Source organism: Lithobates pipiens, unplaced genomic scaffold, assembly GCF_037356315.1.
Source record: "Lithobates pipiens isolate NorthernLeopardFrog02 unplaced genomic scaffold, aLitPip1_a1.2 Scaffold_13, whole genome shotgun sequence".
NCBI lineage: Eukaryota > Metazoa > Chordata > Amphibia > Anura > Ranidae > Lithobates > Lithobates pipiens.
Window position 1 is genome coordinate 412610125 of NW_027507718.1, and position 14150 is coordinate 412624274.

Below are 14150 nucleotides of genomic sequence, written 5' to 3' on the forward strand. Positions count from 1 at the left end.
AATGTGACTGGATGCTGTATGGGCTGTATGCTGAAATGCCTGTCCATCCCAGGGTGCATACAGCTATAAGCGCTAATATTGCTCGGTACAGAGGCTAAATGCCCAATTTGCATGGGGCCATAAAGTTTGATGTAGTAATTGTAAATATTTTTTAGATCCAATTGCTGACTGCTTATACTCCAAATTTTTTTATCTGTCTCCTGAAGCAAATGAGAATTGGGTCACCTCTGCATATTTTTTATTTTTTTTTGCAATCCCTTCTTTTTTTTTAAATCTTTTATATCTTCTGTTTCAATAACTTTTGGTTCTGTTTTGTCTTTTGAGCCTTTTTGTAGTTTATGCCTTGCTTATTAATTATTGTCGTGGCTGTTCTATACTCAAATTTAATGAGCGTAAGCGTGCCTCTTTTGCCAGTACTAGCCCTCAACTGCTAGACAAAGCAACATGTGTGTTTGCAAAGCCTTTGTACTAACCTGTTATCTTCAGGGGAGCAGGGTGGAGGGGGTCTGATTCAAGCTTGTACGTTCTGAGTGGTTGCAACCTGTGTGCATGTGTTTTTATGGTGTCTGGATTGGATGACTTGTGTGTTTGCATTATTGGCTAGAATGATTGTAAATATTCAAGAATCAAGACTTTTCCTTATTTACTTCACCTTTCCTTGTCTGGGGCAGATGATGAGATCTCTCTGTGTTACTGAAAAAGTAAATGAATGCATTGTTATAATACATTGGGGGTTATTTACGAAAGGCAAATTCACTTTGCACTAGAAGTGCAAACTACAAGTGCAAGGTGCACTTGAAATTGCACTGAAAGAGCACTTGGAAGTGTAGTCGCTGTAGATCCGAGGGGGACATGCAAGGAAAATTAAAAACAGCATTTTAGCTTGCACATGATTGGATGATAAAATCTGCAGAATTTCCCCTCCTTTCAGATATACCCCTCAAATTTACGGCAACTGCACTTCCAAGTGCACTTTCAGTGCAAATTCAAGTGCACTTTGCACTTGTAGTACAAAGTGAATTTGCCTTTCGTAAATAACCCCCAATGTGTTTTAATATCTGTCTGAGCTTGATGCTGAAATTTGGTACACATTTTAATGTTTTGTATTCAATGATTAAGGTTGCAAATAGGAACACTGAGCTTCAAGCTGTCCAACCACTGCAACCCATAATAGTTAGCAAGACATATACAGTATGTTGTCGTCATATCAGTGAAACCTGTATTCTGATTGGCCTTTTTATAACAAATAAGCCCATATAGGAAAAAGATATTTTGGTGACACTTTTCAGCATTATATCATTGAAGGATTGAATCTGGTGTTATTTCTAATATACTGCAGTTGATGTCACTAATGTTTCTTCATTTTTATATTTCAGTCTCTGTCTCTAGCAATATGAGCTCCCTGACATCCCTGGTCATTCACAGATCAGCTCACAATTACCATGTTTGTGCTGACGACTGGGAAGAAGAGTTGTCTCAATGGGTCTGCAAGCTAATGGGTTTAGGGTAAGGTCAGTAGTGTGTAGCAATAATAAATATTATGGGCTATAAAAAAAATTGATAACCGATTGATTTTTCCCACAAAAAAAATTTGGAACTGCAAAATACTGATGATTTTAGTTTTCTGAAATCTGGAGTAGTTGCACCCAAAATTGATTTCTTGGGTGTAAGGTTTATTTTCCCCAACTGCATAGTTACTGCTGTCCCAGACCAACTAAACAGTTGAGACAGGCCATGGTTAGTTTTTTCCATTAAACCTACAATTGTCACAGAGGTCTTCATATAATTCGATAAAAATGATCATGTTGCAGTATTTTTGTGCTTGGGTTCTTATAGTGCAGGGGTGTCAAACACCATTTCATCGTGGGCCGCATCAGAAATATGGTTGCCCTCAATGGGCCAGTTGTGTCTGGGGTGCGATATGTAAAAAGTGCTGGGTTCAAGAGTAAATTGCGTACATAGTGCAGAACTCAGGAGTGCGCTGTGTACACAGTTCACAGTTCAGGAGTGTGCTATGCTAGGAGTGCATTACGTATAGAGATAAAGGGTGTGCTGTGTACAGAGGGCCGGGGTTTAGGGGTACTCTATGCACAGTGTGCAACCCTAACCACCCTCACCAAAGCTTCCTTGCATCTCTCTCCTACCTAGCTTTGATATAGTACATCCCTGTGTGGGAGCGGCTTTGCCTCACCTTGCAGGGAGTGGGATCTAAGGGTGAAAGATGGAGGTGGCAGAACGGAGTGCCACCACGTTCTGGCTGCAAAACTGGGTGAGAGGGCCACATCACAAGGCCTGGTGGTTAGCTTTTGGCTTGCGGGCCTTGTTTGACATATGTGTTATAGTGGATAATGAAAAGGCAATGTTCAGGAGACTGCTGTAGCATTAATCCTAAAAAGATGGAGCAAACTAGAACGCTCTCATGCTATTAGTGAGTAGTAAGAATGATTCAAATTACTGATACTGTATGTATTACTTGCCTAATGTTCTATACTTGAACTAAAGAGGACCTTCAGTCATTTTTTTCAACGTTCCATCTATTAAATCCTCTGCCCTTGTTGTTTTAACTTTGGATAGTAAAATATTTTTTGTCTGCCAGTAAATACCTTATACAGCCCACTTCCTGTTTCTTGTCTGATCATTAGCCTAGGCTTATGACATCATGCACAGCTCTCTCTCTCTCACTCTTGTGAGAGTTTGCCAGTAAGGGATGGGGGAATGAGTCATAAAAGGGCCAATGAACGCTGCAGAGCTGGAGGTGTGCCTCTGTGTGTATCTGTGTAAATCCAGGAAGTGAACAGGCAGCAGCTTCAGTTGCCCACAGTTAAAATGGCTGCAGCCAGGCTTAGAGGAGGGAGATTTCTGCAGCATATTTGGCAAGTACATAATCACAGTATATATAAAATAATATGCAAAGTGGTTGGAGGGAAGGCTCTGAATGGCAAAGATGTTTTATTACAAATTATGTGAGCAGACTGCAGTTCCTCTTTAACAAGGGATGCCATTTTGAAATCATGTAAACCTTAAAAACTATCAACACTACAAGATAGAAGAATTTAGAACAAGTGAAGTACCAGGGAATGCTAAAGTTGTCTGAGCACAACAAAGTACCTCCTGACTAAGCCTGGGCCTGTGAAAAGGCTGGGAAGGTGCCTGCACACACTTCTCTTACAGATTACACTTGTAAATTAACAAATAGCTCACACTCTGTGTATTAGAAGTGCAGACAATAGCTACTGTATGAATGAAGGCTACAAGCAACATTTCCAGCCTTCATTCGTAAATACATTGCAACACATTTTTTTAAACATACACAAAATAACGAAATGCCTCTATTTCATTGATAAATATTTTCACAGTGCTTTGTTTCTGAAGCATAAAAGTGGTGCTCTGATAAAAGACAAAAATCACACATGAAAATGGTATATTATATCTTAGTTCCCTGAGAGAAGAAGAAATTTTGGTTAGCATCATATTAATGGAAAAACAGGTTCCGTTTTTCCAAGCTCATAACTAAACCACATTGAATCAACTATCCCTCAAACCTGCCATCCAGTTTTTCATGGACCAAAAGCAGGCACCCCTGGCAGCATGTCATTTCTGTGCAAGTCCATTCACTGTATGCACAGACATGCAGGCATGCACCATCTAAAGCTTGAAGGTAGGTCACAGTTTGGTCATTTTTGCCTTAGGTGCCAGTGGACTTTGAGGAACTCTGTAAGGAGCATAAAAATAAGTCTGTTCTTCCCCCATGGTAAGCGTGGTTTATAAATGTTTCTTTTTAATAATTATTTTTACAATATCTTTATTTGACACTTTATTTATTTTTTATTTAAAATTAGTATGTGCATGAAACTTTGTTTACAGGCCATGCTAAACATTCTAGTGGAAGATTTCATATTTATCTGTCTAAAAAAAAGAATAGATACATTTCTTCATTAACGGGGCAGAATCCAGAGACATTTGAGCTATGCTGCCACCTACAAGAGAATTTGGACACACTAATGCCGCGTACACACGAGCGGACTTTTCAACATCCAAAGTCCGACGGAATGATTCCGTCAGACTATTCGATCGTGTGTGGGCTGCAACGGACTTTTGATTCGCAAAAGTCTGACGGACTTTAGGATATGGAACATGCTTCAAATTTTTCAGACGGAACTCCGCCGGACCCGGTCCCTCCGAAAAATTCACTCGTGTGTATGCTATTCCGACGGACTAAAACCGACGCTAGGGCAGCTATTGGCTACTGGCTATGAACTTCCTTATTCGAGTCCAGTCGTACGTCATCACGTTCAAATCCGTCGGAGTTTGGTGTGATTGTGTGTGGCCAAGTCCGCTCAGTCGAAAAGTCCATCAGAACTCTGTCGGAACTCCGGCAGAACTCCTTCGGAAGTCTGTCGGACATAAGTCCTCTCGTGTGTACGGGGCTTTACAGTTCTGTGGCAGGATGCAGTGTCCCTCCTTATGGATTTGACACCAACAGCCTGGACGGTTGTCCCCTGCCTGTGTCTCTACAGTCCTCAATGTCTTCCTTGTGTTTGTCATGTGTTAGAAGATTTTGTTTTCTAGTAAGCACTGCAGTGAAGCCTGGGCATACAGCCAAGACAGCTGATTGGAGGAAAGGCACACACCCCCTCTCCTCATAGGTAGAGACTTTCAGCTCTGCCCCTTGAATAGTTCAGGGCTCTGCTAATCTATTTACAGCATCTTCCCCAACACAAAACTCCGGCTGCTTTTATCATATGTGATGGAGAACTTGTCAGGAGTTATCAGGCTGATAACAGAAGAACGGGGCAAGGGACAGCTATGGGATATAGTGCTTTGAAGATGGATAACAAAATACTGCAGATATATGTGCCCAGCTCAAATTTCATGAATTGGGTTTATCCTATGTGTCCATGCACATTAGGACATTTAGAGGCTTACTGTCTAGACATAGTCCGTTCTGTACTGGTTAACCTTGCAGCCACCATTTCTATTAGAAAGACCAATTCCCCGTACACATGATCGGAAATTCTGCCAGCAAAAGTCCGATGTGAGCTTTTGGTCGGAAATTCCGACCATGTGTATGCTCCATCGGACTTTTGCTGGTGGAATTTCCACCAGCAAAAGATTGAAAGCAGGTTCTCTATTTTTCAGACGGAAAAAGTTCTGAATGGAAATTCCGATCGTCTGTAGCAATTCTGACGCGCAAAATTCCTGTGCATGCTCGGAAACAATTCGACGCATGCTCGGAAGCATTGAACTTCATTTTCTTGGCTTGTCGTAGTGTTGTACGTCACCGCGTTCTCGACGGTTGAAAGTTCTGAGATTTTTTGTGTGACCGTGCGTATGCAAGCCAAGCTTGAGCAGAATTCCATCGAAAAAAACATCCAAGATTTTTCCGACAGAAATTCCACATATGTGTACTGGGCATAACACTTTTTTTATGGTCTTAAGGATCAGGTTTTACCATTTTTATTTGTGGGAGGAGTCTGGGACTATTTAGCCCTCCTCCCCTGCCAGGCCAGCATCTGCTCATGCTTCTGGCTGCCACCCACCTGAGGCCCCTTATTTTATTTTCATTTCTCATACTTTCAGGGTATGCCCTCTTTTCAGGTATACTGGCCAGTCAGACCAAGGCACACCGCAGGTCTTGTAAGTTAGGGGTTATCGTTTCAATATGAAGACTCTGACTACAACGAAAATATATACATCCCCCTACAAGGTTTAGTCCATATATTACATGAGACACAAGTGGTGTGGAGATCAGTAGTGAGAGCTGCAGGAGAGCCAAAGAAACTGACACTCCAGGAAGTGTGGGTTTCGCAGTTGGCTTCAGGACCATTTATTTAGAACAACTGCCATTTTGGCATCGCAGGCAAGAAAAAGGTGTGTCTAGAAGTCATTTAGAACTGCAACAACAGGTTTAATATTTATTTTTCAGGATTGTCAATGACAGCTCCCATTTGCCTCTCAGGAAAAGTTTGCTTTAACATACATTTCCAGTTTGGGTTTTCCAGGGGGTTGGCATTTTCTTATAGAGCTCTATGTATGGAGTGTATATTTAATACATGTATAGTGCAGCTTACATTCGATACCATATGGATGGTAAACCTTTTAGTAATTTCAGCAAGCACAATTAAAAAAAACTTAATTGTAATAATAATAATAATGCTACAGAACTCTCTGTGAACTTTATGTACATAGGGGTAAACAAACTCAAAGACATTGCATTGGTATGATATCCTGTAACTATTAAAGATGTGCAAAGCCAACTTTAAATGACATGTTTATCTCTGTTTTAGGAATACTGTATGCCCATATGTATCAGGCTGTTTGACTTGTGTTATGTTTAAAGTGAATCTTCACTGCATCTGAGCACCACAAACCAAAATTACTATTTAATTTATTTGTAATATTCAAAGCAAACCCACCAAGCCATCCTTGTCTCCATGCTTTATTTTGTTGAGTAATCACTTTGAAAACCAACCCCCTAGCTTTTCTAGTCATGGCTGTTGTCTTGAGTAAGGGCAGATGATTCATATAGTATTTACTTCCCGGAATCTATCTGCCCTTTAGCTCAAGTATGCATGCAGGAGAGTGTGTTTAGCTGACAAAAATCCCTACTCCTCCCCTTCCCTCTCAGTGACTCGTGGGATGTATGACATCATTTGCCTAGGTAAGAAACCTGGAAGTAACTGAAGAAATGTAAAAAAACATATACTTTCCTATCTATTTACTAATGCTAGCCAGCATGAGGAATATGAATAATCAATGTAAATTGGGAGAGTGAATTCCACTTTAACCCCCCTGACGGTATTCCCGAGTCTGACTCGGGGTGGATTTTTTATACCAAAATCGGTATCCCCGAGTCAGACTCGGGACAGCGTCGCTGGATCCAGGAGGAGGTTTCCTTACCTTCTCCTTCGAATCCAGCGATGTCTCCCCGCTGTACGAGCGAGCCGTGCCTCGCTCGATCTATCACATCGGCGATCTCCGTGCCCTGCGAGCGTTGCGACGCACGGGCACGGAGATCGGCGCCAAATTCAAAAAGTGAAATAAACAGTATACATACAGTATAATGTAATCTTACAGATTACATTGCTGTATGTAAATATTTCACATCCCCTTTGTCCCTAGTGGTCTGCCCAGTGTCCTGCATGCAGTTTTATATTGTAAAAACTGTTCTTTATGCCTGGAAACTGGAGATTGTCCATAGCAACCAAAACTGTCACTGTACATCAAAAATGATTTTAGACCAGCTAGAAAACAGCGATAATAAATTAGAATGACTCGCAGAATTGAGCGATAGTGATTTGTGGGGAGATCCGTCATCAAATACTGAAAAGTAATGACAGTGACAATTCTGCAACTCGGCAAATTTCAGTGTTTTTGATTAGATTACATTATTGAATAATTTTTATTATTGTTATATTATTATTTGGTACAATTATTCATAATTATTTATTATATTATAATTTATGATTTAATTTTTCAAACTTTATTATACCTGGGATGTCTGCTAGACTCTGGTTTGGACAGATTTAAGAGAGTTATTCCTAAGAATTGCAGGACTACAATATAAAACGCCAAATTTTCATGCAAAATAATGGTACCGCTTTTAGCACCTAAAATCCGAAATAATGGTACCGCCAGGGAGGTTAATAAAGTGAAAGTTGCAGTGACTTGTGTAAATAATGAACACATATCAAAGACACACATCAGCCGATCTGACTTTGGCAAAAAAAATGATTCTGATTATTTGCTATAAAGTGATACATTTTGCATATAGGGATCGTGTTCAAAACTGAAAGGAAGAAAATTTATGAACAATGGAACAGTCCTCTATTGCCACCAAACAGATTTTATATGTAAATCATTTGGGAAAATGAAAATGCGGAATCTGACTGATTACTTTGGACAATCAATCCCTGGGTTTCCTTCCTTGAATTTTTCACTTTGATATTAAGTTGCATGGCAGGTTACAGATTGAGCTGTGCAGCTAGAAAATCTGATTTCAAAGTAGAACTGTATTGTGGTACGTTTTATTGGCATCCTTCAAACAGGTCCTGGCAAGGGTCAGAGGTGATAATCATTTAATAAGCTTGGCAAGGATTATAAGAAATACAGCATGCAATATACAGACTAAGATCTGGGCACTGGAGACTATTTGGCTTTGCCAGTTACACTAGAATCATTCTCATGTGGCAGCTATAACTTGCCGCGGTGCCAAGATTTTATTTCCAATGCGGCTGTGTCGTCCAAGTTGTACTATACTTATCTAACAAGGAATTATGTGCAAAGCCATGACTTAAAGCTGGGAAATACTACAAACACAATAATATATCAGTCCAATCGCTGGATAAGTACAGGCTATGGCTATATCGAATTCCAATATTGATGCACAGAAACTCCTGCTGTGTTAGTGTGCTGGACATGGCAACATAATAACCTCCAATAATTCACAGTCATTTTCCAAGCTAATTCACAATTCAAGGTTTGCAGTTCAGTTTTCAGCAAGGTGATTTGTCTTTCTCTGATTTAAAGGGACACTAAAATACACCATCACCTTAAAAAAAAATACTAAAAAACAAACATATTACAAAGCTAATTTAACACATCTGCCTGATTTATTTAAAATCTTTCTGATATTTTTATTATATAGATATACAGTGTATATAGGTTTATCATATAGCTTCTACCCCTCATTACACCCTTATGTTACCCAAGAATACAATCAATCTATAGCTTCTGCCCCTTATTACACCCTTATGTTACCCTGGAATACAATCTATAGCTTCTGCCCCTTAATCCACCCTTATTACACCCTTATGTTACTCTGGAATACAATCAATGTATAGCTTCTGCCCCTCATTACACCCTTATGTTACCCTAGAATACAATCAATCTATAGCTTCTGCCCCTCATTACACCCTTATGTTACCCTGGAATACAATCAATCTATAGCTTCTGCTCCTAATCCCCCCTTATGTTACCCTGGAATACAATCAATCTATAGCTTCTGCCCCTCATTGCACCCTTATGTTACCCTGGAATACAATCAATCTTCAAGGAATAAATTTCTTGAGATTGGAGTAGATCTGATATGTATTACAAAATAAATCAACTGGAATACAATCAATCTATAGCTTCCGCCCCTTAATTCACCCTTATGTTACCCTGTAATACAATCAACCTATAGCTTTTGCCCCTTAATCCCCTCTTATTACACCCTTATATTACCCTGGAATACAATCAATCTATAGCTTCCGCCCCTTAATTCACCCTTATGTTACCCTGTAATACAATCAACCTATAGCTTTTGCCCCTTAATCCACCCTTATTACACCCTTATATTACCCTGGAATACAATCAATCTATAGCTTCTGCCTCTTAATCCACCCTTCTGTTACTCTGAAATACAATCTATAGCTTCTGCCCCTCATTGCACCCTTATGTTACTCTGGAATACAATCAATCTTCAAGGAATAAATAGAAAAGAGCATTGGCTTTTCTTCAGATTGGAGTAGATCTGATATGTATTAAAAAATAAATCAACTGAAATGTGATATACACGGAGGATATACAGATAAGTCTTCTCCTCTCTCCCACATAGGCTTAATGGCAATATTGACTTTACCAGAATTACCAGAATTGAAGAGTTTGGTGCAGTTCCACAAAGTCACAGATTCCCAAAAGTAGTTCCTGCACAACTTTTGGTAACTTGGGGGGGGGGAATTTGAATAGACATCTGTGCATGAACCCGCACAGATGTCTCTCAAATCACTCCCGAAGTTGGACTGAAATGCCAGTTTGAAATCGTTCAGCTGTTCAGCTGTACTCTACTCGCAGAATTTCAAATCCGCATTCAGTGTGAACCTAAGCTTAGTTAGACTTTCAATAAAAAAATATTGAAAGTAAGCAGATATATCTTGTTACTGAAAACTACTACTACTACAATAATGTTTTCTAGAATTAATTACAATTGACATTTGTGGTAACAGAGATTCCCCATCACTTCTTTTATTTAGTAGGGGCAGTGACCTGCGACTTTATATTTCATGGACATCACCACCTGCAGGTAAAACCTGGTAGTGCAGCCCAATATTAGTCTGCCAAGCAAATAAAAATACCAGTGGAAAGCTGCAACAGGGATCAATAATAACTCTCCAATTTTGAGTAATCAAGTAAAAAACATGTAAATATAGTGCCTTATGCACTTTTTAGAAAAAAAAACAAAAGGCACAGCTCTGAGGTACATGTTTAAAAAGTGTTCAAAAGTGATGTTTTCTACCTGTCATTTCTTTTGTAATGCTGTAAAAAACATACACACTGACTAGCCAACACAAAGTAGGGCAAATTGTATGAAGATTTTCAAAGTGTTAGGGCTTGTGCACACTGGGCTAAAATGCCACTTTTATTGATGTTTGGTGTTTTCTGCCTGCAAAAGCACCTCTATGTTAATCTATGTGTCCATGCACATGTATGCATTTACTATACAAGTGTACTAGAAGAGGAGTGCTCACAGGCTGGAAAAAAAAGACATCACCAGAGTGTTCAAGGGAGGAGCTTTTGGCTAGAAAAAAAAATGACTCACCTAAACGTGTGTTTGCATTTGAGTATTCATTCATTCTAGTGGCCAGAATAATAATATTCTGGACAACGAAACTCAAAACCGCTCACACATTTGACACGTCCAAACACACCTTAGGTGGCTTTTGGCTCATTTTTAAGTTACCTTTTCCTGCCAGGAGTAAAAGGCATTTGGAGGACAAATTTAAACACCCTGTGTGCATGAGCACTTAAAGTGATCTTAAGAGACCGCTATAGATTTTTGGCTGCCCCAGACATTTGTGTACGTACCTAGCCAGGGTCCTATCACTGCAGCCTGCTACCTTAGGCATCTAAGGCATCACCCCTTTGACAGGATCTTTTACACCAAACAGTTCCTTGTTTTCCTAACCTAGATTCGTGTGTACACAGGTTTATAAGAGATGTGGGTAGTAGGGTGTACAGCCCTACTGGATAACTAACCAGTTCTTCACAGTATATGTTTAATACCCGCTGTGAGATATAATTCAGGTTGTTTTTCTTATGTCAGGGGTCCATCAATGACAGCGGTCACACCAGATTATCATCACTACAAGAACAATGACTGGCTGCATTTAAAGTCTGACTGGAAACTACAAAATGGATCAACCTTTCATGAACTACTAATAAAAGGGTAAGTTATGTGCAAACTGATAATGATGACAGTATCAGGTAGTTTATGGTGTTGGAGCACTGATACCCTAGTTCCAGTTTCCACAAAGTGCCTAGTTGCATTGGACTGAAAGCTCCATAGGTTTCTGCAACAATCCATAAAATTGATACATCAGTTCAGATCAAGTATATATTTTCTTGGAGAGGACCTATGACTGTAAAGTGCGTTAGAGACAGAAATTGAGTGCTGTACATATTTTGTGATGTATTGTATATTATGCTATTACTTTATTCCCTCAGCTCATGTTGCAGTCCTGTAGATGTTCTGCTTCTTCCTCTGCATGTATACTCTATTCAGTATACAGTATCTGGCATGGGGTCCTACCACGCAGGTGCAGGAGGTGTGCACAATGGCAAGAACTTTTATGATCCATGGAATGGTGGACACTTGTGTCTGGGAATTGACCTTGTAAAAAGATTATGTGTCCCTTTATAAGGTTGCCTGTCCAGGTGGAAATATGCACAATGAAAACAGTCTAAAATGGCTCAGTAAATTCCTTCTCGCTATCTGTACAGAATGGACATTCCCAGCCTATCGTAGATCGATCAACAACATCAAATATAAGAATTGTCAGTGAGCCACACCATAGCTGGCCATACAGAGGACCAGCTGACAAATGTACCATTATCATTCGGTGTAGGTTAGAAAGAAACGTATAGGCTATAAATTGTGGTGTCAGTTCATGCCAGCAGCATAAGTAGAGAACAGTGGGGCACACATTTGCTTTTTTCATGGTCATGATAGTAAATATTGTCGTTTGAATTGCCCCGTAGACTATTTGACTACCAAAATCAATTTATCAAATCAATTTCTTGCTTTTTATATTTTGTATAAAAAACAATGTTCTTGTTCTTAAAGTGGTTGTAAAGTCAGTAGTGTTTTTTTTTTTATCTTAATGCATTCTTTGCATTAAGATAAATAAACCTTCTGTGTGCAGCAGCCCCACTAATACTTGCCTGAACTCCATCTTGATCCAGCAATGTTGCACGAGAGACTCGGCTGTCCGGGACTCTCCCTCCTCATTGGCTGAGATGGCACCAAAGCACCATTGGCTCCTGCTGCTGTCAATCAAAGTCAGTGAGCCAATGAGGATAGAGAGGGGGTGGGGCCGGGTCGCAGCTCCGTGTCTGAATGGACACGGAGCTGTGGCTCAGATGCCCCCATAGAAAGCTGCTTGCTGTGGGGGTACTCAACAGGAGGAAGGGGTCAGAAGCACCAAAGAGGGACCCGAGAAGAGCAGGATCTGGGCTGCTCTGTGCAAAACCACTGCACGGAGCAGGTAAGTATAACATGTTTGTTATTTTTAACAAAAAAAATGACTTTAGTATAACTTTAATGCACGCTGATAGACACTAGACCCCTGGCCATGCATGGGTTAGTTGTTTTTTTATCAGCCAATGGGCTGGTCCAAAAAAACTGGATGAATTAGCCCATCGATACAAGCGAGGTGGATGAAGGAATCTTCCCAATGTATTATGGAATTCTGACAGCCGAAAATTCCTCCCCTGTCAGAATACACTGAAAAAAAGTTGCAGCCAGTTGGTTGCAGTATTGATCAAATGAAAATTTCCCAACAAGCCTGTTCATGGGAAGTTAGTCATCAGATCAAATTTTCACAAATGGGAACAGCTGTGGATGGATCGAACCCATCTATGGCCAGCTTTAAAGTAATCCTATACCTTTCCCATGCAAAGTAAATCAACTGGTTTACATAATCACCTCCCTAGAAGCACTTGAACACCTTTGTTTTGTTCTCCAGCTGCTTTGTTCAGCCGCCAACAGTGCAAAATGTAAAACTTTAAAGTAGAAAAACTTTTATTTTTATACCTAGTTTGTAAGTACCGTTTACCATCATTCAGAAACCCGAAAACAAATATTATTTTTATCATGGTAGGTATCTCAAGCTTCTATTTTGTTTTCTTTCCACTGCAAGTAGGCATGTTAAATGTAATGTCTCTTTGCTTTAGTCATCAAAATCTATCATGTCCCTTGTATATTAAGTCATTACAGCAGTTATATTATAATCCCTATTCATGTTTAAAATCATTGTAAAAATGTTATTGTGAGGCTTTAAAAAACATAATTAGTTATGACCCTGAATGCACATAACTACACAATTAAATTGGCCTTATTGCCAGTGTGTACAACTTTTATATGTGCTATTGCATCAGTTAAACATGGGCAATATTTCTGTTTAATCATAGGAATAATAATTACTACAATATTGATGATTTTAAGTGAAGCATGGATCCTTCCAAAAAAAATATTAGAAATTAACTTAAGATGGGAACACCCTTGTAGGTCTGTTTTATATTACATTATACAATATGCTCAAAATGCTTCTTTTCTTCTTTTTTTTTTTTTTGTAGAAAGAGGACTTTTGAATTGTGTTTAATTAATATGATGCTGGCAGCTCCACTAAGCTATTTTTATGATTTAGCAGAAACAATTCCAAACTGAGGTTTTTTTAATGTTGTTGTTTAGCATCTCAAAGTAAAAAGAAATACAAACTAGGAATTACAGCAGCAGAGAAAAGAGTAAAGTTTGGGATTAATAAATTGATTCTTCAACAGTTCATTATTGCTGCTAATTCTACCAAACACTGAAAAGCAGAAAAACTCCTTTTTAAGGATTGTGAAATGCTGTCTCAGAAGTATGCTGCTCTTATGAATAATCGGGATTGTCCATGTCTTTTTGCTGTTTTTCACATCTTTCTGAATTGCTAGTGTTGTGTTCCTAAGCTCAGAGGCATAGTAGAATGTGCTCCACTGGGCCAGCACTTCTAGCATATATTGGTGGTGGTGGCCCTGAGTTCAATTCAGACATTGATGTGAGTGATCAGAGACACATGCTGGGCATTATATACAGTATCTACCTGTGTCTACACAGACCTGCTGTCAGGAGT

General features: G+C 39.4%; 1 protein-coding gene across 1 annotated transcript in view; it reads left to right on the forward strand.

Annotated features, from left to right (window-relative positions):
* The window catches only part of CORIN (corin, serine peptidase), a 377616-nt gene that overhangs the window by 324006 nt on the left and 39460 nt on the right, over positions 1–14150 (forward strand). The window contains exons 16-17 of the mRNA XM_077477533.1: positions 1377–1506; positions 11084–11206. Coding sequence (XP_077333659.1) covers positions 1377–1506; positions 11084–11206 — 253 coding nt within the window. The remainder of the gene's footprint in view (positions 1–1376; positions 1507–11083; positions 11207–14150) is intronic.